The following is a 24,475-nucleotide window of genomic DNA, read 5'->3' as shown; positions in this document are numbered from 1 at the left end:
GGCTCTGGGACAGAGTTTGGGTGCAAGCTCTAGGCTGGGGTGCAGGGTTCTGGGAGGGAATTTGGGAGCCGAAGAGGGGGTGTGGGCTCTGGGAGGGGGTGGTGGGTGCGGGGGGGGGGACTGCCATCACATGTGGTTTCCTTCCTCCCCTGCTGCCCCTCGCCATAGCCTCACTGAGGGTGGGGGATGGGGCTGCCCCTTGCCCAGTGTTTGCAGGAGTGGTGGCTCGGGGTGTGTGTGTGTGGATCACAGGGTCAAACATTCACTGAAGCCCCAATAGCTGCTCAGGTGAGTCACGGAGGTCCACTCCAGATGTCTCCTGCCGGAAGCCCCCTCGGTGTCTGGTGCCAGGGGACGGGAGGGGAGGGCTGCCAAGCACATGTGTGCCTCCTCCCGCTCCCGAGATGCAGTAGCAGCAGCAGCTGCCTCAGCCTGCTGCCGGTGTTGCTCTTGTGCTGTGCTGTAGCTGCCGGCAGTGGAGGCCAGGGAGAGCTGTGCCGCTTTCACTCAGGCAGGGGCGCTCCGGGGGCTGCTCCGGGCAGGGCCGGGGGAGAGACCCAGCTCCAAACATTGGTGGAGGGGACCCCCAGCCCTGAATATTGCTGGAGCCTGGGCACTACAAGAGAATATAACTCGCCGCCCCGCCAGAGGACATGCGTCCATGCTGATGACAGGTTCTGCTCGATAATGATCCAAAGCAGTGGGACCCGACGCATGTTCATTTTCATCATCTGAGTGAGATGCCATGAGCAGAAGGTTGATTTTCTTTTTTGGTGGTTTGGGTTCTGTAGTTTCCGCATCGGAGTGTTGCTCTTTTAAGATATCTGAAAGCATTCTCCACACTTCGTCCCTCTCAGATTTTGGAAAGCACTTCAGATTCTTAAACCTTGGGTCGAGTGCTGTATCCATCCTTAGAAATCTCACATTGCGTTTGGTCAAATTTGCTGTGAAAGTGTTCTTAAAACGAACATGTGTTGGGTCATCATCCAAGACTGCTATAACATGAAATATATGGCAGAATGCAGATAAAACAGAACAGGAGACGTACAGTTCTCCCCCAAGGAGTTCAGTCACAAATTTAATTAACACATTATTTTTTTAACGAGCATCATCAGCATGGAAGCATGTCCTCTGAAATGGTGGCCAAAGGATGAAGGGGCATATGAATGTTTAGCATATCTGGCACGTAAATACCTTGCAACGCTGGCTACAAAAGTGCCATGTGAACACCTGTTCTCACTTTCTGGTGACATTGTAAATAAGAAGCAGTCAGCGGTATCTCCCGTAAATGTAAACAAACTTGTTTGTCTTAGCAATTGGCTGACCAAGAAGTAGGACTGAGTGGACTTGTAGGCTCTAAAGTTTTACATTGTTTTGTTTTTGAGTGCAGTTATGTAACAAAAAAAATCTCCATTTGTAAGTTACACTTTCACGATAAAGAGATTGCACTACAGTACTTGTATGAGCTGAATTGAAAAATACTATTTCCTTTGTTTATCATTTTTACAGTAGAAATATTTGTAATAAAAAATAATAGAAAGTGAGCACTGAACACTTTGTATTCTGTGTTATAATAGAAATCAATATATTTGAAAATGTAGAAAAACATCCAAAAATATTTAATTTCATTTGAAAAAAAAAAAAAACAGGAGTACTTGTGGCACCTTAGAGACTAACAAATTTATTAGAGCATAAGCTTTCGTGGGCTACAACCCATGCATATGCATCCGAAGAAGTGGGTTGTAGCCCACGAAAGCTTATGCTCTAATAAATTTGTTAGTCTCTAAGGTGCCACAAGTACTCCTGTTTTTTTTTTTTTGAGGATACAGACTAACACGGCTGCTACCCTGAAACCTGTAATTTCATTTGGTATTCTAATGTTTAACAGTGCAATTAATTGCAATTAATTTTTTTAATTGCACTTAATTTTTTTGAGTTAACTGTGATTAATTGACAGCCCTAATTACTTTACACCAGGGCGTCCAAACGTTTCCACACTGAGACAACTTCCCTGAGCCCTAGAAGTGCACATAAATTCTGTATAATTTACAGAATAATTCATATAAAAAATAAACACGCTCAACTATAACATCTGCTGTACTGTCAGCTTCTACGAGAGACCATTGCATTGCTTGACTATTGGAAACAGAAATAAGATGAGTGCAACAGCTATAAAAATCTGCTACTGTTTTTTGTCCTCCCCAGGCTATTTTAGGGAGTGGGTGGCATTCTGAATGTTCATTCTTCAAACTGTAAATTAACAGATTAGTGGCAGAATTTCATTTTCCTGTGGTCTCCCTTCTACTCTTTAGGAACGTAGCCTGGTTTGGTTCTGATCCTTTGGGATATCCGTAGGAAGTGTGTGCTTGTGACTGAAGTTAATTGGGCTCTGAAAAGAATTGCTGCTCCATGCCAAGGCAGTTGAAACCACATTCCTTTGGCAGTCTGAACTAACATTAGATAAGAACAGTTCATGTCAGAGTTGCTTGTATAATGGCAGCATTTATTATTATTAATAATACCTCCTGTGAGCCATCTGAGACATCTTGCCGTCTTCTGACAGATGGAAAGTCCATCATTTTCTTGGAATCAGAATATACGTAGAACACGAGTTCTCAGCCTTCAACAGCAAGCTTTATCCAAAAATCCTTAGAGCTCAAAAAAAGTCCAACCTTATTTTTTTATTATTTTTGGCTGGGTTTTTTGCTTGTGAAGGGTGAAAAATGAGTACTATTTTAGGTCAAAATCTTTCTTACCGGTAAACAATAATGTAGGAAGAGGGCCTGAAACATAAGCTCTTGTATCAGAGGCGTGGTATGAGGGCCTGAGGCCTAAACTAAAGTAGTGGTCAAAGCTTTGCTGCTATAAAGCAAAGTTAAGTTGTGAGCAAAAGGCAGGGCCTGCTCACAAAATCTGGAAAGAACAGGGATAATATTGCAGAAACACATATTCCTAAGCAGTGCTAGGCACAAGAACACATATGCAAACACATTCCAGAAGGATGGTACCAGAACAGCCTGATACCAGCATATTCCTCAAAGAGAACAGCAACACACTGACCCATCCTAAAGATAAGGTCAGGATGATAGCATGATGGATAGAAATGTTTTGATTGAACCAACAGGTACAAGGGAATGGGTGGCACCCAAATACATCAGAGGGTGGCACCTAGATACATCGGGGCAATTCATAACTTGTTTGTATCTGTGTATAAAGATGTATCTCCGAGGTCGTCTTTGGTTGGTCTAGGGGATAATGGAAAGTCCCGCCATTAACTGAGGTAGTCAATTGCAACGGGCATACATGTGTTAGTGTATCTGTAACCATTGAGCCAGGACATTAGGACCGTGCTTCATTGACAATAAACCTGACCAAGTGCCTTCAATACGAACTGAGTCTGTGGTTATTGGGCAGTTCGATCAAGGTCTGCTGTGCCAACTGTCTGTGCAGAGCTGGGACAGGACACAAAGGGCTCCCACATGCAGCCAACATCTAGCAACATCTGACTACAAGTGTGAGCTGATGTATCTGTAGACAGCTTCCTGCAGCAGATGCTGGTGATTAAAACACATACTCAGTGCTCCCCCTTCAATGAATGATATTTTTTAAAACAAATTTGTACTTTATTTTCCACAACGGCATGGGCATTTGGAGGCTTATGAAGACAAATGTGGTTTGATAGGGCTTGATCTAACACTCCTTGAAATCAAGGGGAGTCTTTCCACTAATGTTAGTGGGCATGGGATTGGGACATAATAAGTATGAATACAAAAGGTGCAGAAATTCCATCATTACTTACCTCTTACTTTTGTAGAGGCTTTTCTGTTGGGCTCCCCAGAAAAGCCTCTACAAAAGTAAGAAGTGAGTTATGATGGAATTCCTGTACCCTTTGTATCCATAGCATCTCACAGCACCTTGGTAAGGTGGAATAAGTTCTGTTAGTCTCTTTTACAGATGGGAACTGAGGTATGATGAGATCGAGTACCTCTACCTCTACGCTCATCCTAAACAGGAAATGAAAGAGGGCAAAAAAAAATCTGCTGCAAAGGAGATGTACTGATATCAGGTCTCACAGGTTACCAAGGACAAATATTGGAGTGGTTATATATTATGTCAGTCAGCATGGCTAAGGTTAGGTTGTCACAGCGGTCACTCACCCACACACACCTAGGAGAAAGGGATTAAGGCCCTCTGCTCAGAATATGACTCTAGCTGTGGTGATACTCCCTGATGTCAGCAAGTTGTGGGTGGAAGCAGAGAGGGATGAGGAGTCCAGTCCCCCCCCCCGGTCATGAGCCAGAGTAGCTTGCCAGGCACACAGGAGAGAGGAAAGGGCCAAAGAACCTTACTTCTTGCACAGAGCAAGGTGTTAGTAGGGGAAGAATTGCTTATGGCATATAACACACTAACATAGCAACAACCCACCTGCCTCTTCTGATCTACAGGGGAATAGCCAAATGGAACAGACACATTTCAACATCAGACAAACATGTCCGCTGATCTTAGAAAGGGTAGAACATTTTTGACATGTTTGGATATTAGGGTTGCCAATTTTGGTTGGACGTATTCCTGGAGGTTTCATCACATGACATAATCTTTAATTAAAGATTAATCTTTAATTCCTGGAGCCTCCCGGACAATCCTGGAGGGCTGGCAACTCTGATCTGCCAACTGGGGAAAGCACTTATCAAGCTGCAGGTGAGTGTGGGTGGAGACGCAGGGATTTTGCTACTTGTATATATGGACTATACCTACTGGAATCTCACAGACAAACCTTCTTGCATCTATTCAATCTTCACTCTAGGCATCTGAAGAAGTGAGGTTTTTACCCACGAAAGCTTATGCCCAAATAAATGTGTTAGTCTTTAAGGTGCCACCAGACTCCATGTTCTTCTTGAAGGGAAAGGGAAAATTTGGCCAGTGAACATGCTTTGGCAACCAATGTATCCAGCTGAATGCATATTTCTAATCCCAGTGCCTTTCCCACAAAGTATAAATTGGCACCTTGTAGCTGCTCCAGGTCCATGAGAACCTGTAGAATGACTGTTTGGGACACAGAAGCAGAGAGTGTGTTTCAGTGAAGAAAAGAGCCCGCTTTTATGTAGCATACCAGCTGGCTTCCCCCAAAACCCCTTCCCGTGTTCATGCACCGTATCTTAGATTTCCCTCGTATTGCTTTCTGGGGTCCCTGTTGGTAAGTGTAACAATTCTTTCTGCTAGTGGAAGTAGAAGGGGTATGTAAGTTGAGCAATGACATGGGGTAATGAATAGAGCACAAGTCTAGGAGTCAGGAGACCTGAATTCTGACTGGCTTGGCTTTGCCTCTGACTTGCTGTCTGATCTTGGATGAGTCACTTAACTTCCTCTTCTACTTTTGTCTGTCTTGCCTATTTATTTAGGTTGTAAACCTTCCAGGGTGGGGATGGACTTCTCTCACTCTGTCTATGTACCATGCCTAGCACAATGGGGCCCTGATCTTGAGCTAGGTCTATAATAATACAAACATAGGGCTTCTGCACTTCCTGAAGCTTCTTAGCAAAGATCAGTACAACAGCTCTGAGCATAGGCCCTGGGGAGGCTTTGGGGTTCACTTTACATTTGTGGCCACATAGGGCTGGGACCTTGGTTTGATTCCCTGTCCTTCATGCTGGCAGGCTACAGTGAAGAAAGAATTCCCCAACAGGCCTCCCACCATTCCTGTCTGGAAGTTTGTGCTTCAGACTCACTTCATTTTAGGTGGGTGACCAGAGGTTCAGAGCCTGCAAAAGGTTGGTTGGCTATGTGTGTAGGGGGGTGCTACTGCAGCCTTAGAAGAGATTGCAGGTAGATGGTGGCATGGGTGTGCAGGAAAGCATTCAGAGAAGTGCCTGGTTGCAGGACTGCAAGTAGCTAGGTGGGTCCCCAAATGTGTTACTCTGTACGAGGCACTGCAACATCTACATGGCCCTGGGTAGATAGCAGCTAAGCTCTAACACCCTATTCAGGCAGCTCTTCGTCCAGTTGACTCACCCCTTTATGGAAAGAGAGCCATGCAAAACCCCACCCCTTTGGCAGAGGAAGGCACTCTATGGAGCTGTCACGGGCAGAACCATCAGAGAGATGTTCTCCAATACATCCACAATATCCTTTTATTCCTCTGTGTCTTGGTGTGCTGTCCAATGGTAGGTACTGACAGGAACCTACGTAGATTAATCTCTATTTACTAGTGTAATTGCCACGGTGCTGATATTAGTCCCATGTCATTACAGCTGTTCATGAATAATTTCATATTGAATGTGATGCAGTAGCAGCAAATGTAAGAACAGAGTTAAATAAAACATTTGTACACATCAATCAAGTTGCATTAATGCGATTTAGCTAGAAGGATTTCACTGCTATCTGTGAACTGTCATGGTATTTTTAGGATGCTTAAAACACCAGTTTGAGAAATAGAATTGAAGAGAATAAATATGAATTATCTGGTATGAGTTACATAAGGTGCTTTTAGTATCTGGCACTATTTTAAGTTGCTGTGGAATCCAATTCCATCTTATTACCAACTGAGCCTTTGTCTGATGTATTAGATCAAACCGTATTCCTGTCTCTAAACGCTAACAGCAGCACATTCAGTCCTCTGGATTTCGGCGTCTAAAGTGGGTGTTGCAGGAAACTTGGCACCACTGCTCTTTATAGAATAATAAACACAGATGATGTTGCCTTGGGTTTCATATAGACTTGGATGCTGTTGCCTCATATCAGATGATTCATAGACAAATGGTGACTATTAGCTTTTAAAAATAACATTACTAGTTGAAGAAAATGGAAGAAAGATGCTTGCCAGGTTTCACAGATGGCCCAGGGTGGTAGTTCCTTTTTTTTTACTTTGAGCTGACAGAACATTTTGCACTTTATTCTTCCAGTGGCTGCATTACATTGTTGTGTAATTTGACTATTTTTCTCTTTTCCAGTGGGCTGGAACATACCTGTAGAGCTGTAGTTTCTCCTCTTCCATGCTTTGCTCAAGGTACGTTCTTTACAAATTCCTGTTCTTCAAATGATCTGTATCAAATGCAGATTATGGAAAGGTCCATTCTTGATAAAAGTAATCTGCAACGCTATTGGCAAAAGAATATTCATCTTTATTTCTGGTTTTGTGTGTCTCTGCATCCTGTTTTCTTGATTTGGGGTCTAACATTTTAAAGCACAAAAGAAGGGTTCAGCCTAGGAAATTACACTGAATTAGAGCAAGACATTGAGGAGTTAGGTGAACTAACTGTGCAGACTGAGTAGTTGTGTCACCCCGGTCCTCTAACCTGGGGTGCCCTTTACACTGCTTTGCTGCTGTAACTTCCAACCTGGATTCCTCACAAACAGCCTCCTGCATGTAAGTCACTTCCAGCTATGTCTGTGTGCTTCAGCCAGATTTTGGCTCTTACTAGCCTTGGTTATGCTGCAGGGTGACCCCAATACAATCCCAGTCCCAGATCTTCCCCCAGAAACATATGTCGTGTATTGCCCAGCCCTCTCCTGGACAGTACAAATATGTTAAGGCCGTTATCCCTTTTAAGGGAATTTGCACACAACATGTTACTCCAAATGGATTTACCCAGACACTTCAACTTGAACACACTGGATTAGACTAAACAGTAAAACAAGTGTATTATCTACAAAGAGAGAGATTTTAAGTGAGTCCAAGTAATGAGGCATAAAGGTCAGAAATGTTAACAAGAAAAATAAAAGTAATATGCTTACTAGTGCCGAACTTAACAAGCTATATTAGATTCAAAACAAAATTTTCTAACATGCTTCAGCAATCTGACTAACCAAACTCTTTAGGTCAAGATCCCTCCCCCAGAGTCCAATGGCTGCTTCCTTTGTCTTTTCAAGTGCAGTGAATGCAATAGGCAGGGAGTGAGGGGGGGTGCCTTGGGATTTTGGCCCTCCTTTTTATAGTTTCAGTCCTCCTCTTGGAAAAACATTTCCAGCTGAGCACCAGGAGCCACAGAGCCTATGTGGAAGGATGTTTCCTGCTGGTTTTTTTTATCTGTTTGAACATCCTTTGTCTTCCCTTTCTTCTTGATGACTCTGTTTATTGGTTAAATTCAAATTAAGCCAATCACACATTCCATTGTTTAGGACAGACCTATTTGCCAGCTTCTATGTGGGCAGGACTGTGGGGTTTGGAATATGTGTTAATAACACCATACAGGGGAATCTTATAACTTCACACAGTGTTGCCACACATATTTTACCAGGACAATACTGACCAGCAAATTATGAGTTTTTAAATGACTCCTCACAAGACATGCCTTGTACAAAAATCACACCTCTGTAGGTGTGAACACAGGGGTGTATCCTGTCACACTCACCCTGTGATAATTATGACTTTGCAGCCAGTGTAGACTGGGGCAAGTCATGTTCAACATTGTATCATCTGGTAATCGGTAAACCCTTGGCCCCAATAGATTAATTCATGACCAGCTCGATTTTATCTAAACTGATTGCAAAAGCCATAGTAAATATCTCGTAGTTAACGTGACCTCTCAAAGTTGTGTTCTAACTCAGTGTAATTTTCTGGCGAAAACAATCCCAAATGGAAGCAATGTCCCTTTCTCTTCCTTGCCAAGAACCTAATCTTGCTAGCCCTCCTGTAGTATTAGCGGTGGTGTCCTGCCCCTACCCTGCCGGCTCAGAGGGAGGCCACTCTGCTTCACTACATTTGCTGAGGCATTGCCCTGTTTCAGGAGAGTAGCGATTCAAGTGTTGGGGTTGAGGCCCCTCTGGCACGATAATGTACAGCAAACAAGCAGTCTCAGGGATCCGGCCCTCAGGCAGGGTAGAGGAATCAAATAGTCTTGGGGTGCAGATCCTCAGGCAGGACAGAGCAAACAGTCTTAGGGTTCAGGCCCTCAATCAGGGTAGAACCACAAGCAGTCCGTGAGCTCAGGCCTTCAGACAGGGCCAAACAGTCTTAGGGCTCAGACCCTCAGGGAAACAATCTAGGGGCTCAAACCCTCAGGCAGGGCTGGAGCAACAAACAGTCTGTTGTCCTAGCTCTAGCAAATGGCAGACAAACGCAGGCCCCTTGGCCTAAGGTAGGGAGGCTGCCACCCAGGGGTGGAGTTGGCAGCATGGGTAACGGGACCTGGGCCCACCCTACTTCACCGGGTCTGAGCCCAGGGACCTAACAGTGGCAGAGTGTTCCACCACTGGGTCAGCGGGGATCCGCCTGAAACACGGTGACTGGTGTTTGGGCAGCAACACAACCAGACTATAATCGGTTTTCCCTGGGCTATTTCCTACTCTCCCACCATCATGTATCTGTGGCTCGGGGTTGTTCCCCACCTCTTCGGGGTATGTGGCAAGCAGCAGTCCTGGCAGCTCTTCGCCTGGGTTGGCCTCCTCCAGGGGCAGGGCGTGGTGCAGCATGGGTTCTGCTCTGGGGATCTGCAGCAGGCTGGAGACATTTGGCTCAGACTCAACTGGGTTACAGACCCCGCCTTTTATACTTCCTGTCCTGCACCTTAGCTTCTGGTGGGAGGGATGAGCCTGGCCTGGCTCCACCCACCAGGGAATCACCGAGTGGCTCCTCCCCCTTTGGCTCAGTGGGAGGCCACTCCGCCTCACTGCACCTCCATAGGCAGAGCTCCCATGGTTGTCAAGTTCTGAATTCAGACTTGTGCATTTCCTTTGCAGGAGTTTGATATCCTAAGCAGTGTGTGCAGGGAGAATTGCCTGCAGGGCTGGAAGCTCTTCCAGAGGCTCTGGAACTAAAGTTATGTCAACTAAATAAAGAAGAAACTGATGTTCATGGGTTTAAGACCAATCTTTACTCCAACCTGCTCTGTGGCTTGCACGAGCTAAGACTCAATCAAATACGCTTATTGAAAATGTAATGTAATAGGGTTAAACCAATAAGGTTTAATAGAAAATTAACAAGTTTCTCTAAAAACCCAGCAGAATTTAACAGAAAATGGGATCCTTTCTATAGATTTTTCTGAGTCTTCCTATAGAATCCTGTAGAATTTCTATACAATCCTGGACGATGGTCTGAAAAGCCTATATACAATTAGCATTTCCTATTGAACTCTACATACATTTTCATAAGGGAACGAGCTGGTAAGCAGAGAGAGGAAGGACATACTTTTTCTCCCTCCCAAAGAGGAGGGGTAGAGTCAGGGGAATCTGCTCTCTGGACTGTCATACCCTGATAGGGTGACCAGACAGCAAGTGTGAAAAATCGGGACGGGGGTGGGGTGGTAATAGGAGCCTATATAAGAAAAAGACCCAAAATTCAGGACTGTCCCTATAAAATCAGGACATCTGGTCACCCTATACCCTGGCAAGCCTGGAGCATTCTAGTCAGAACTCCCACTGCACAGCTAATTCTCCTCTCACCCATCTTTGGTGGTACCTTCTAGCAGCACAGCTCCTTTGTGAGCTATGGGGTGGGATGGGGAGGGAGTAGCTTGCAGGGGACTGTGCCTCTGCTTTAGTGTTCCTAGGTTAATGGAATTTCTGTAAGAAACTGTGGCAATCTGTGCATTTGGAAGGAGGTATCCCCTACTGCCTATTTGTGGGCACACAAATCTTTCTTCTCTTTGTCCGCAGCCCTCACATCTGGAAGAAAAGAGCTGAGAATGCTAGAAAGTGAATTTGCACTGAGTTTTCCCATGTAACTCTCACCCTGCTGTAGGTTGTTCTGGAGGAGTGAGTAATATACAATAGGCCTTTGTCTTCACGTGGATTTATTTGTTATTTTTAAGTCTAAATGTCTAGTTTGACCCTGATCAGAGATCTGAGAGAGCTCTTTTTTTTCCTGAGGCTCAGCAGTTCATCTTTTCACACACTTCTCTGAGTGTACAAGATTTCATAAATCTCTTCAGTGCTAGAATTAAGGCGAATTATTCTCATTATGTCTGAGTCAGAGCCTCTTACAGTTAGAATGAACTAGAGAGGAACCAAAATAGATATAAGAAGGTGGGGGCTAACATTTCTACAGGAAGGTTAGGTATTTTAGTGGCTTCTGTGTAGGCTCCTTGACAAAACCAGTTCTGACTCGTGCGCTGTCATACATGTGAAGGGCCAAGTTCTGTCCTCAGATCTAGGTACACAGTTCTCATTAGCTGCCATATCTGTGAGGCACCAAATAAGCTATTTAGAATTAGGCACTAAATTAACTATTTTTTGCTTTGTATCCTTGTAACCAAATTTTCTGGATGAAAACCCCCCCTCTGGTTTATTGTAAAAATGTAGCACTGTTGGGCCATGTGAATGAATACGAACTAATTTTAACTTGAAAGTACTGTTCTTCCAGTGATGTCCCTGTGGGTGCTCCACTGTAGGTGCGGCAGCGTCCCCTGTGCCTGGGATCAGAGGATCTTCATCAGCAGTGCCCATTGGACCACACGTGTGCCCATCTCTTGTATATGTAGCACTATGCGGTCCGACTGCCCCCCAGTTCCTTCTCTACCGCCTATAGTCTGGGACTAAATCCACAGCACAGCCTGCGTCTCCTTTTACCTCTTAGATAGTGCATTACCTGTTAGTTGTAGTGTAGTTTAGTAGTTACTTCTTTCCTTTTCTTGTTGTCTGCCTATTAAACAACAACTTAATTTTTCCTTCCTACTTATCCTCCTCGTTAGCTCATAGCTTAGGACTTTGTTTTCTGCTTCCCGCCCTTCCCAACTGGGAAGCTTTCTCCCTTACCTTTGTGTCTGGATCTCCCAAGTTGAAGAGGTGCATTTCCTGCTAGGATGCCTTCCCAGTAACTGACGGTTACCCACAGTTCATCCGTTGCCTGGGAGAGGGACAGGTCCCTCAGAATTGTACCCATTGCCACAACCTGACTGCCAGGGCCAGAAATGACTGGAACATTCAGCTATGACTTCTCCTCATGGAGAGATCATTGCATCCAGCATCAAACCCTGCATCCAGCACTAGACCAGACATTATTTCTTCCAAGTACTGTTGCTTATAAAATATGTAGTGTGGCTTGTACATTTAAAGGTGTCCTTTAAAGTGATTTCTCCCTTAAATAGATGCACTTCCCTGTGTGGAGGTCTTTGCACAGTCACCCTAGTGCAAGGACCCAGTGGAGAGCAGCACTAGGGTGACTGTGCAAAGACTTCACACAGGGAGCTTTGGGTAGTGTACTTTCAGTGCAGTGCATGGAGAGAGAATGGATAGCAGAGTTTCTGTAGACATTTTTGTTGTGGGCTGTTGGGCTCCGCTCAGTAACTTGTTCCACATACAGCACTGTAGGAACAGGACTCCAAAGGGGCAGTTGTCAAGATATCATAGCCAGGGTCACATGACAACTCGCTCTCCCATTTGGCACATGTATGGCTCAGTCCCAGAACCCATGCTAAGTCCTTCCTGAATGTGTTTACTGAGTGTGAAATCCTGGGTGTGCAAAAGGGGAAGATACCCCCTCCTCCAAACACTGCTGGTCTTGCACCAGCCATCTAACATGGTAATTCATTTTCTTTGCATATAGGCTGGACTTTAAAGGATTATGAATTATTTGTCCCTGCTGAGAAATACATGCTCTAGTTTGGTCGTTAAGGGCCTAGAGGTGACTAGCTCTCATATGGGGATGCGAGGGGGCACAATTACAGTCCATATGTTCTTCTGAGTGCTGGGACTGTGTACTGGTACTGTCGGTGGATGCAAGCCATCTCCGAAAGAACACCGGCACTACGACCCTTTTCTTCTCCAGCAGCCAGCTGGATCTAGTCTCAGGAATATTAAAGGAATTGCAGCTGTTACTTTTGTCTATTGTGGCTGGTTCCAGGGCCTGGCCCTGAGATCTGGCTGACAGTGTTAGCAGCATGAGGCTAGAGGTACAACTGCCTCCATTAACACCACAGTATTTTATTCTTTGCCCCGGGCCCAAGTCCAAAGTGTCTTTCACATTCTTGTGCATTCACTGTTTGTTCTGAACTGTGTTTTCAAGTGACACTGAAGCATCAAGCTACTACTAGGCCCATGAAAGGAGGCCTGAAGTTCCTGCTTCCAGCTGAATTCTGTTTTTTAAAAGATGCTAATAAGCACAGTATTCAATGCAGGAAGAACCAGATACTCTAGGATGTAAATACAGCTTTACACAAATTAAGCTGTTTTGTGCAGTTTGAGAAGCAAACGCCTTTCTCTGTCCAGAAATGCAATAAAGTACCCAGGAAATTACTTTTTTCTCCTCCTTTCCTCAGCCACTGCAGTCATTTTTGATACCCAGTTATTGGAAGAGTTATTAGACATTTAGCTGAATGCAGAGATTCTTTTCAAAGCACGCTTGGAATGTGAGAAATCACACACTGGAAATTTAGGCCTGATCTACACTAAAAAGTTAGGTCGAAAGAAGCTGCCTTAAGTCAACCTGTTAATATATGTGTCTACACTGCTGGGTCCTTTTTACCAACCTAAGTCGCCTCTAAAGTCGACTTCTGTAATCCACCTCTGTGAGAGGCATAGCACTTAATTCGATTTTCATGGGTCGACTGCGAGGTAGTGCAGACACAGCGTTGTGTAATTCGACTTAATTGGCCTCTGGGTGGTGTCCCACAATGCTAATTTGTAACCTCTCTCGAGATCATTCTCAACTCTGCTGCACTGCAGCCAGGTACACAGGAAACAGCCCCTCCCCTGCTAAGCCCTGGGAAGTTTTGATTTCCCATTTGCTGTTTGATCAGCATTGGGAGCATGCCAGCTTGAGAACAGCTGATCATAGAGACTACACGCCCCAAACGCGCTCCAGCCTGGTCTGCACAGGAGGTGGTGGATCTCATCACTGTGTGGGGAGAAGAGTCTGTGCAGAAGAAGTCTGTTCAAAGATCGCTTGTGGAATGGGGGAGAAGGGCTACATGAGGGACACACAGCAGTGCCGTGTGAAAATAAAAGAACTTCGCCAAGAGTACCAGAAGGCAAGGGAGGCTGAACCCCACACATGCCGGTTCTACAACGAGCTGCATGCGATTCTCAGTGGTGGCCCTACCAGCACCCCCACAAGCAACGTGGACACCTCACAGGTGTGAATCTAGGGACAACAAGGAGAATGATATCGTGGAGGAGGAGGAGGAGAATGGGAGACAGGCAAACGGTGGATCCATTCTCCTCGAGAGCCAGGAAATATTTTTAACCCTGGAGCCCTGTGGATCGCAGGACATCACAGTGTCTGACTGTGATGCTGGAGAAGCACCGCTCATGAGTATACAGTTACAATCAAAGTCCAGTTAAACTTTAGTGGGCACACACATTCAGTGGTATTGCATGTTTACTGTGAAGAAAAAGTGAGGTGCTGTGGTTCTCTGCTTACAAGAAGCTGCTCCAGCTATGCAGAGGGTGGCCCCTGAAAAAGACTGTTTATGTGGATTGGGATAGCCTGGGAATCCTCTAAGGATATCTCTAGGAAACTTTAATGGAGGTACTCTACAATCCTTTGCAGAAGGTTTCTGGGCAAGGCAGTCTTATTTCTTCCACACAACTCCTGAATTAATTCTACTGGCATCATTGCAGTACACAGCATAGCAGCATAAGGACTGAGTCTATGCCCAGACGCTTGCAACATCTCCTTCCTTTCTGCCTGTTACCCTCAGAAGACTGATATCACATAGGGTCGCCTAGGAGAAACGGGGGTAGTTCTCATTAAAAGTGCTCTTACAAGAAAAAAAAGGGCATGTAGACCCACCCCATGCCCCCACATTTCAGATCGCCAAACCACACAGCTGCTAATGTGCCTTTACTGTGTTTGGTGTGGGTCAGCAAGTAGTTTAAAGCACCTGGAAGGAAGGAAGCTGGGACTGGGGCCCCATGTGAGAGATTCTGCAGTTTGGGAGTGAAAACGTTTCCCTCCCTTCACCCTGTTCGTAAACAGCTTCCCGTGGTGCTATAGGGAAGGGCCATTGTTCGACTAGCTACCTCTGCTACCAACATGAGCCTGCCATAAACTTCATTAAAAGTGCAGTCACTCATGACGTGGAGGGGCTTACTCACCATGGCTGGAGCAGCAAAACAGCACAGTGAACGGGGATGAGATGCTTTGGATTATGAGGGACCAAACAGACATGTTGAACCGTCTGGTTGAACTGCAGGAACAGAAGCAGGAGGGTAGAGTGCCTCTGAAGACCCTGGTGGACAGCCAGCCAGCATTGCCTGGTGCAGAATCACCCTCCCCCCAAGCATTCCCTGAGGCGTAGGTGAAAAGTCCATAATCCCTTTCACTTAACTCGGGGGGAGGGTACAAGGAACAGAAGGCGCCAATTCACAGACCTTTGATGGTCTGGAATGCGGTATTATAAAGCTGAAAATGTTTCTCCCGTTCCAACTTGACAACCCCTTTTTCCCAAGGTTACCATTTTTCTGTTCTCCCTCTTTACTTATATTTGTTAAATAAAGTAAATGGAATCGAGAAATAAATGTTCTTTATTGAGTAGAAGCAGTGGGCTTGGGTGGGGTATTGGCTTTACAGGGACAGTCATACAAGGCAGGTGAAGGTTTGGAAAAGGGGGAGGGATAGCTCAGTGGTTTGAGCATTGGCCTGTTAAATCCAGGGTTATGAGTTCAGTCCTTGAGGGGGCCGTTATAGGGATCTGGGGCAAAAATCTGTCTGGGGATTGGTCCTGCTTTGAGCAGGCAGTTGAACTAGATGACCTCCTGAAATCCCTTCCAACCCTGATATTCTATGATTCTATAAAGCACAATGCAAACAAGCCACTCACATTACTGTGACTCATTATTGAAACAGCTTTTCAAAGCCTTGTGGATATGCAGTGCCCCTTGCTGTGCTCTTCTTATTGCCCTGGTGTCTGGCTGCACAAAAATGGCTGCCATGCAATCTGTCTCAACTGCCCACCCCTGCAGAAATTTTCCCCCCTTTTTTTCACAGATATTATGGAGCACACAGCAGGCAGCTATAACCATGGGGATGTTCTCTTCACTAAGGTCCAACCTTGTTAGTAAACGTCTCCAGCGCCCTTTCAAACGACCAACGGCACATTCAGCCACCATTCTGCATTTGCTGAGCCTATAGTTGAACTGTTCCTTACTGCTGTCCAGATGGCCGGTGTATGGCAAGGGGTAGGCTGAGTCTTCCAGGATAACTATAGGCATCTCAACGACATCAATGTTAATTTTATGGTCTGGAAAGAAAGTCACGGATTGCAGCTTTTTGAACAGACCCGAGTTCCTAAAGATGCCTGTGTCATGAACCTTTCCTGATCATCCTACGTTGATGTCGGTGAAATGCCCCCTGTGATCCACCAGCACTTGCAACGCCATTGAAAAGTACCCTTTTTGGTTTATGTACTCTTTGGCAAGGTGGTCTAGTGCCAAGATGGGGATATGCATGCCATCTATCGCCCCACCGCAATTAGGAAACCCCACCATGGCAAAACCATCCACCATGTCCTGCACATTTCCCAGACCCACTACCCTTCATAGCAGAAGTCGATTAATGGCCCTGCACACTTGGAGCACAGCAGTTCCCACAGTTGATTCCCCACTGACCAGTAACTGTCTGGCATTGCAAGCTTCCAAATAGCGATCGCCACTCACTTCTCCACTGTCAGAGCAGCTCTCATTTTTGTGTTGCTGAACTGCAGGGCAGGGGAAAGCTCTGCACAAAGTTCTTGGAAGATGGCCTTCTGCATTCGAAAGTTCTGCAGCCACTGCTCGTCATCCCATACCTGCAAAACGATGTGGTCCCACCAGTCAGTGCTTGTTTCATGGGACCAGAAACGGCTCTCACCAGAGTGTAGCTGCTCTGTGACTGCCAGCAGCAACTGCGAATTGTTTTTTTCAATGGCTTGTAGCAGGGCTGCTTGCAGGACATCACTATGTTCTGCGTGGCGGACCCTACTTCGCTCTGGAAATACTGCAGAAGAAGGCGTGAGGTTATGAGATGCTCAGAGCTAGAGTGCACAACTAAGCAAGCTCCATGCTGCCCGCTTCTTATTTACAATGTCACCAGAAAGTGAGAACAGGCATTTGCAAAATATTTACGTGTCAGATATGCTAAACATTCGTGCTTCAGCCATCATTCCAGAAGACATGCTTCCATGCTGATGATGCTCATTTAAAAAAAAATGTGTTAATTAAATATGTGACTGAACTCCTTGGGGGAGAGTTGTATGTCCCCTGCTCTGTTTTACCCACATTCTGACATATATTTCATGTTATAACAGTCTTGGATGATGACCCAACATATGTTGTTCATTTTAAGAACACTTTCACTGCAGATTTGACAAAACGCAAAGAAGGTACCAATGTGAGGTTTCTAAAGATAACTATAGCACTCGACCCAAGGTTTAAGAATCTGAAGTGCCTTCCAAAATCTGACAGGGGCGAAGTGTAGAGCATGTTTTCAGAAGTCTTAAAAGAGCAACACTCCGATGTGGAAACTACAGAACCCAAACCACCAAAAAGAAAATCAACCTTCTGCTGGTGCCATCTGACTCAGATAATGAAAATCAACATGTGTCGGTCCGCACTGCTTTGGATTGTTATCGAGCAGAACTCGTCATCAGCATGGACACATGTCCCCTGGAATGGTGGTTGAAGCATGAAGGGACTTAAGAATCTTTAGCATATCTGGCACATAAATATCTTGCGACGCCGGCTACAACAATGCCATGCGAACACCTGTTCTCACTTTCAGGTGACATTGTAAACAAGAAGTGGGCTGCATTAGCTCCTGAAAATGTAAACAAACTTGTTTGTCTGAGCGATTGGCTGAACAAGAAGTAGGACTGAGTGGACTTGCAGGTGCTAAAATTTTACGTTTTATTTTTGTATGCAGGTTTTTTTTACATAATTCTACATTTGTAAGTTCAACTTTGATAATAAAGAGATGATACTACAGTACTTGTATAAGGTGAATTGAAAAATACTATTTTGTTTATTTTTTTACAGTACAAATACTTGTAATCAAAAATAAATATAAAGCGAGCACTGTACACTTTGTATTCTTTGCTGTAATTTAAATCAATATATTTGAAAATGTAGAAAACATCAAAATATTTAAATAAATGGTATTATATTATTAACAGTGCGATTAATCGCACGATTAATTTTTTTAATTGCCTGACAGCCCTAATAAAACCATGCACTATATCCAATTGTCTTTGCTGCCCTTTGATCTTGTGGGGAGCCTTTCTACGCTTCAGACCATAATTGCCATCTGGATTGAACTCTCTCTTTCTATAATGCTTTTTTTGCACTTCAAAGTGTGAGGTGCAAAAAAGGCATTACTGTGATCAAACTATTATAGTGAAACTGGTTCTGTTACTTCCATAATAATTCTGTGAGGAGCTGCAGTGCTGGGATGGCTTCCATGGGAAGTGAAAGAAATCATCCACAGATGGAAAATGTACTGAATGTATTGATGTGCTATGTTGTTATTGGTTTGACTGGGATTTTTTTTTCCAACTAGGTGGGGTGCACTTTGAGGATGAGAATAAAGGCATCATTAGTAGCAGAAAGTTTCACTTGATTGGTAGGAGAAAGTTCTCTCAACACAGTGTTCTTTCAGTGGGAGTTCACTGGAAGGGATGGCCTGAGCACTGGATTTAGAACATCTAGAGTCTATACAACCACAGGTTTCATTCTTGGTAGAGCTGGGTCAGACCTTCAGCCTTCTGAGGTAGATTTAGGGTGGTCTCAATCCACAAACTCCATTTACTTCAGTGATTGATCTATACCAGCAGGGGATCTGGCCCATAAAGTTCCATGCAATTTATGGGTCTCTTGATATAAACCTGAAAATGTGAGGTCTTGTCTGCTCTGTAGGGATCTTATAAATGTTGTTGAATTTATTTGTAAGAGTTGGGGTTTGTCTTTGTCTCTATTGCAGAAGGGCTCCTTTGGTTTAGAAGGGTGCTGTGAAAATGTAACACTGCTGTAGGATTCTGTTGGATGGACATCCAAAGGAATACTGGTATATTTCATGGTGAAAAGGTAAACACAGGACTGGATTGGAGATGCTGAGCTTAAAAAGCAGGGTTGTGATTGGTTTGCCTCTTTGGGACTAGTATTTGTGCTTGTGAATATTAGTTAAGTGATGGTACCAGAAAATGTAGAGGCATTACAGTCTTCTAGACCTATGAAGGAAGAAACCAACAAAAATCCCAAAACTGAAGCTTATTGGTTTTCAAAAACAATTAATTTGAAGTGAAACAAATTAAAAACTGATTTGGCTTCATTCCAAAATTACCTTTTGAAAAATAAATAAAAATAAATAATCACCAAATGCTGTTTTCCCACATAAAAATGTGTTTTCAGTCCCCCCCCCCCCTTTTTTTGTTAGGAAAGTTTTGTTTGGTCAAAAACTTCAAGCAGTTCTAGTCATTTGTATGGCACCATAGATGTGCATAGCACTCTGCCAGTGCACAGGAACCCGAGGACTTTACACCAAAAAGGTAACCCCAACCATATACTGCTAGGGCACACAGCAGTGTCCCACCACAAGTTTCTGACTGCATTTTGTTAAATGACTAATCTTTGGGATCTCTTTGTGCTGAATTGGGTCTTGGATTCTTTTCTCTCTGATCTTCAGTCAGGAATGTGGCATCTTACAGTTCCTCAGACTTTACTAGCCTACAGTCATCTAGTGCATGAGAGTTCAGATCATGGAGTTTATAATAGTACCACCCTCCACACCTCTAGGGAGCCAGTGTAAACACAAATGCAGATTTATTTAATGGTGAGGGGAATGGGTTAGCCTCAATGGCAAACAGCGCTCAACAAACTGCAATAGTACAAACTCCTCTTAGGGCCCAACCCAGTGCCCACAGACATCACTGGGGGCCTTTTCCTGGCGTTCGGTGGGCTTTGGACCAGGCTCTCAATGCAATGCTGCCTTATCCACTTGGAGATGGAGGGTGGCTATACTGTAACCTCAGCTTTGGCCAGACTGGACTGACTACTCCCAGGAAGCACAAGTATGCCTCAGAGGGTGGGCAAACTGAGTGGTGCAGGTGGCACACCAGAGTCCCAACGATTTGCCTGCATATAACTATTGCTCTTGATCTGTCCCAGGAGCACCTCAGAGCATGAAATGAACCTATTTGTGAGGTGCTGTACTGGCATCAGCTGCTGAAATAAACTTGGTTTAAGAGTGTCCTCAATCCATGCTAAAGTCTGTGTGATCAGGCCTTCAGCTGCCATGGTGATGACTTGGGGGGAGGGCTGTATTTTACATCCAAAATATACCCCACACAGTGTTCAGAGGCTCTCTGCAGGAGCACTGGTTCAGGCCTGCTTCAAAGGAAGTTGTCACTAACTGAATCTGGTGATTCCTCCATCAGCTAGGAGTCCTCAATTACTGACATGTTCCCTTTTTGCTTTAGCTTAGAGCTCTCGACAAGGTTGCTGCACAAGGTGGAATCGCTGCTTACAATAGAAAGCCTCTTGCAGTGAGTCACATGAGTTTGTTGAACTCTCGCTGGTGTAATAAATAGAATATCTGAGTGCCCGTTGGCAGTTGTTTGGATATCTACATTACCACCGCACTTGATGTATGTGACTTCCTAGAAACTTCCCTATCCGTCATTTCTTTAATGCCTTCTGACTTGCAAACCATAAGAGCTTTAATTTTAAAAGATTGGCTGCAGCTGAGGAGAAAAATTATGGCATTTCCCCTGAGCACCTAGCGATTCCTCTTCGAGATTTACAGTGTATCCTGGCATTAAAAAAAGAGTTACAACCCTGAGTTAGAAGATGAGAAGGCAGAGAAAGCCCAGGAAAAAGAGAATGTGTCAAGCAATGTTCCAAGATGCTGTTCATTCTGCATTTTTTCTCAATGTGGGTATTTGGGATGGGGAAAGGACAAAGGAGGCAGAGGATGGATGGATGGATGGAAAGACAGTGGAGAAAGAACCTCAGGGTCATACGGTCTCCCTGCTCCCAGGATTCAGGAGGGGAGTGGGATTCTGTGGTTCCAGGCTAGGAAGTGGAGCATTGCTAATACGGACAGCTCTGAAGTGCCCAGAGTTTCCCAAAGGGATATTTGAGACCTAAGCGTAAAGCCCTTTGCAGAAAATGTCCAGCCAGCAACACCACCTGTTTTAAACCGATGGGGCTGCCACTCACCTGCTTTTAGGAATCACAACTGTTGCTTGTAGGGCATGAGGTCTAGTCACCTGAGTAGGTACGTAGGGGGCTGGGCAGGACTGTACTTGGGTGGCTAGCCTGAGCCACACCCATGGCTGCACTGCTATTTGTAGTGGAACAGAGCTAGCATATGTATGTCTACCTGAGCTGGGAATGACGTCTCCCAGCTGTTGTGGAGACATGGCAGGGTGGTCACAGCCCATTTAGGACTTATGAACTCCAGCTCTTTGTCAGGCTCTTTTGCCGCTTAAAGAAATGAACAGGTGGATATGGTATCAGCATTTCTTTTTTTTTTAATGTGGAAAAAAAACTAACAAGGAGAACAGTATAGATCTCTAACTTGGATCCTTCCATTCTAGTGTGGATGGGCCTTTTCTTTGGCAATAGAAATAACTTGAAAAATAATTAATCAGCATCCATTTTCAAAAATGTTTAAGGACCTCACCTCTTCCCACCCACAAAATCCCTGCTGTCATCAAATTCAGCCCGGAAATAAGGTTCACATATTTAACAATAAGGGTAATTAACCATTGGAACAATTTACCAAGGTTGTGACGGAGTCTCCGTCACTGACAATTTTTAAATCCAGATTGACATAAGAACGGCCATACTGGGTCAGACCAAAGGTCCATCCAGCCCAGTATCCTGTTGTCCGACAGTGGCCAATGCCAGGTGCCCCAGAGGGAATGAACAGAACAGGTAATCATCCAGTGATCCATCCCCTGTCGCCCATTCCCAGCTTCTGGCAAACAGAAGCTAGGGACACCATCCCTGCCCAGCTTGGCTAATAGCCATTGCTGGACCTATCCTCCATGAACTTATCTAGTTCTTTTTTGAACCCTGTTACAGTCTTGGCCTTCACAACATCCTCTGGCAAGAAGTTCCACAGATTAACTATATGTTGTGTGAAAAAATACTTCCTTTTGTTTGTTTTCAACCGACTGCCCATTAATTTCATTTGGCTCTTGTGTTATGAGAAGTAGTAAATAACACTTCCTTATTTACTTTCTCCACACCAGTCATGATTTTATAGACCTCTATCATATCCCCCCTTAGTCGTCTCTTTTCCAAGCTGAAAAGTCCCAATCTTATTAATCTCTCCTCATGTGATAGCTGTTCCATACCCCTAATAATTTTTGTTGCCCTTTTCTGAACCTTTTCCAATTCCAATATATCTTTTGTTAGATGGAGCGACCGCATCTTCACACAGTATTCAAGATGCGGGTGTACCATGGATTATATAGAGGCAATATGATATTTTCTGTCTTATTATCTATCCCTTTCCTAATGATTCCCAACATTCGGTTAGCTTTTTTGACTGCTGCTCTACTCTAGGAATTATTGCGGGGTCAGCTCTGTGGCCTGTGCTGTGCAGGAGGTCAGATTAGATGATCACAGTTGCCCCTTCTGGTCCAGGAATCTATGAATCAAAGCCGACTCCCTGTTCTATACTAGCTAGAGTCCTTAAGGGAGACATTTATTTCCTATTACTTCCATACAAAGGTCCTGCACTGAAATATTTTGCATACTTTTTCAGACTTGCAGGAAACATTAAGCACACTCAAAAGTACAGCTATGAAACCAGTCAGTTCAGAATCAGTGGGGGAATTGGTGGTTGATTTTGTCACAACCATGATGAATAAATCCAATAGATTGCCTCGTTTTGCATAAATGCATCTTATTTCTAACTAATAATTAATACCAGCTGTTGAACCAACAGAGCTAGTGGGCAGCCTTGCCTTTGAATTTTGTAATATATTGAATGCTTGGTCTCTTACATAGATTTTTTTCAATGTCTTTTATTTAAAAAAAAATCTTTTTACGCACCTATTAGCTAATTGCTGCTAGGGGAACAGCCATTAATGAGCCATTGTCTACCTACCTTAGACTGTAAAATACCATTTGATAATATAAAAAAGGCATGTATGTATTTAAAATAATTTTGTTACAAGTACAGATTTCACTGCCAAAATGTGTTAACATATAGAATAACAGGCAGAGAGGGAATGTGGTCTAGTAGTTAGAGCAGGACTCCTCCGGTCTGATCCTGCAAGCACACATACACATGAGTAACTTTATTCATTTGCAGTTACTCATGGGCATAGGTGTTTGCAGAACTGGGCCACTGGGTTATATTTTCATGTCTGGCCTGGCCCTTTCCCTGACAGAGGGTATGTCTACACAGCAGCTGGAAGTGTGATTGTAACTTGGGTAGACATACCTGCGCTAGCGCAGCTAATAATAGTTGTGTAGCTGTGGCATCATCAGTGTGGGCTGTCCGAGCATGCCAGGAATCCTGGAGACATATTGCATTCCTAGACTGTGCTGAAGCCCCAAGTTGCTGCATCTTCACTGCTATTGTTAGCTGTGCTAACACAGGTATGTCTACCTGTGCTGCAGTCATACTTTGGATTGCAGTGTAGACATACCCATAGTCACTTAAAGCTAAATTTCAAAAAGTGGCTGCTAATTTTGGATGCCGGGTTTGGATCCCATGGATTTAAAGTGGATTGCCACAGATTTGCAGGGCTCTCCTTTTGATCATCAGGTCCTGAAGAAGAGCTCTGAGTAGTGTGAAAGTTTGTCTCTCTCACTAATAGAATTTGGTCCAATAAAAGATACTACTTCACCCACCTTGCCACTCTGAACATCTTTTGACATTTTTGCTGGTAACCTTAGGAGTTTTTCTCCCATTTACTAAATGGGCATACTGATACCAACAGCTTTTCCTTAGTGAAAGCTAGGGTTACCATTCGTCCGGATTTACCCGGACATGTCCTCCTTTTTGTGCTAAAAATAGTGTCCGGGGGGAATTTGTAAATCACTCAAAATGTCCGGGATTTCCCCCCCAGGCAGAGCAGAGCGAGCGGCTGGGAGGGCTGCAGGAAAGTCACGGGCTGGACTCCGGAGCAGCTGTAGAGGAGCTCCTCCTCCCCCACTCCCTCCCTCCCTCCCTGCATTCTGAGCCGGCAGCTCCTCCTCCCCTGCAGCCCAGCACCCCGCTCCGGCAGCACAGTACAGGGGCAGGGACCGGGTTGTGTGTTGTGCTGGGGAGCGCAGCCACGTGTCCGGCTCGCACAGAGCCCAACACCATGTTCTGAGCAGCAGGGTAAGGGGGCCAGGGGGCAGGAGAAGGGGCAGGGAGGTTCTGGAGGGGGCAGTCAAGAAACGGGGGGGGTCGGGAGTTCAGGGGGGGGCTTTTTGGGGGGAGTGGAGAAAGTTTTGGGCAGTCAGGGTACAGGTAGGGGGTAGGGTCCTGAGGGGCAGTTGGGGGGGGTGTCTTAGGAGGGGGCAGTTAGGGGACAAGGAACAGGGAGGCTTAGGTAGGGGGTGGGGTTCTGGAGGGCAGTTAGGAGCAGGGGTCCCAGGAGGGGGCAGTCAGGGGACAAGG

The 24,475-nt window shown here is 44.9% G+C and overlaps 1 protein-coding gene across 50 annotated transcripts in view; it reads left to right on the top strand.

Annotated features, from left to right (window-relative positions):
• SORBS1 (sorbin and SH3 domain containing 1) overlaps positions 1-24,475 on the top strand; it is a 210,460-nt gene that overhangs the window by 66,456 nt on the left and 119,529 nt on the right. For all 50 annotated transcript variants that reach the window (XR_004646670.1, XR_004646672.1, XR_004646671.1 and 47 more), the window contains exon 2: positions 6,948-7,003. Coding sequence is in view for 46 of the 50 variants with exons in the window: in XM_034777801.1 (XP_034633692.1) it covers positions 6,990-7,003 (14 nt within the window). In the remaining 4 variants the exon portion in view is untranslated. The remainder of the gene's footprint in view (positions 1-6,947; positions 7,004-24,475) is intronic.

The sequence above is a fragment of the Trachemys scripta genome, chromosome 7 (assembly GCF_013100865.1).
Source record: "Trachemys scripta elegans isolate TJP31775 chromosome 7, CAS_Tse_1.0, whole genome shotgun sequence".
Classification (NCBI taxonomy): Eukaryota; Metazoa; Chordata; order Testudines; family Emydidae; genus Trachemys; species Trachemys scripta.
The sequence above is the reverse complement of the archived record's forward strand: the minus strand, read 5'-3'. Positions and strand labels throughout refer to the sequence as shown.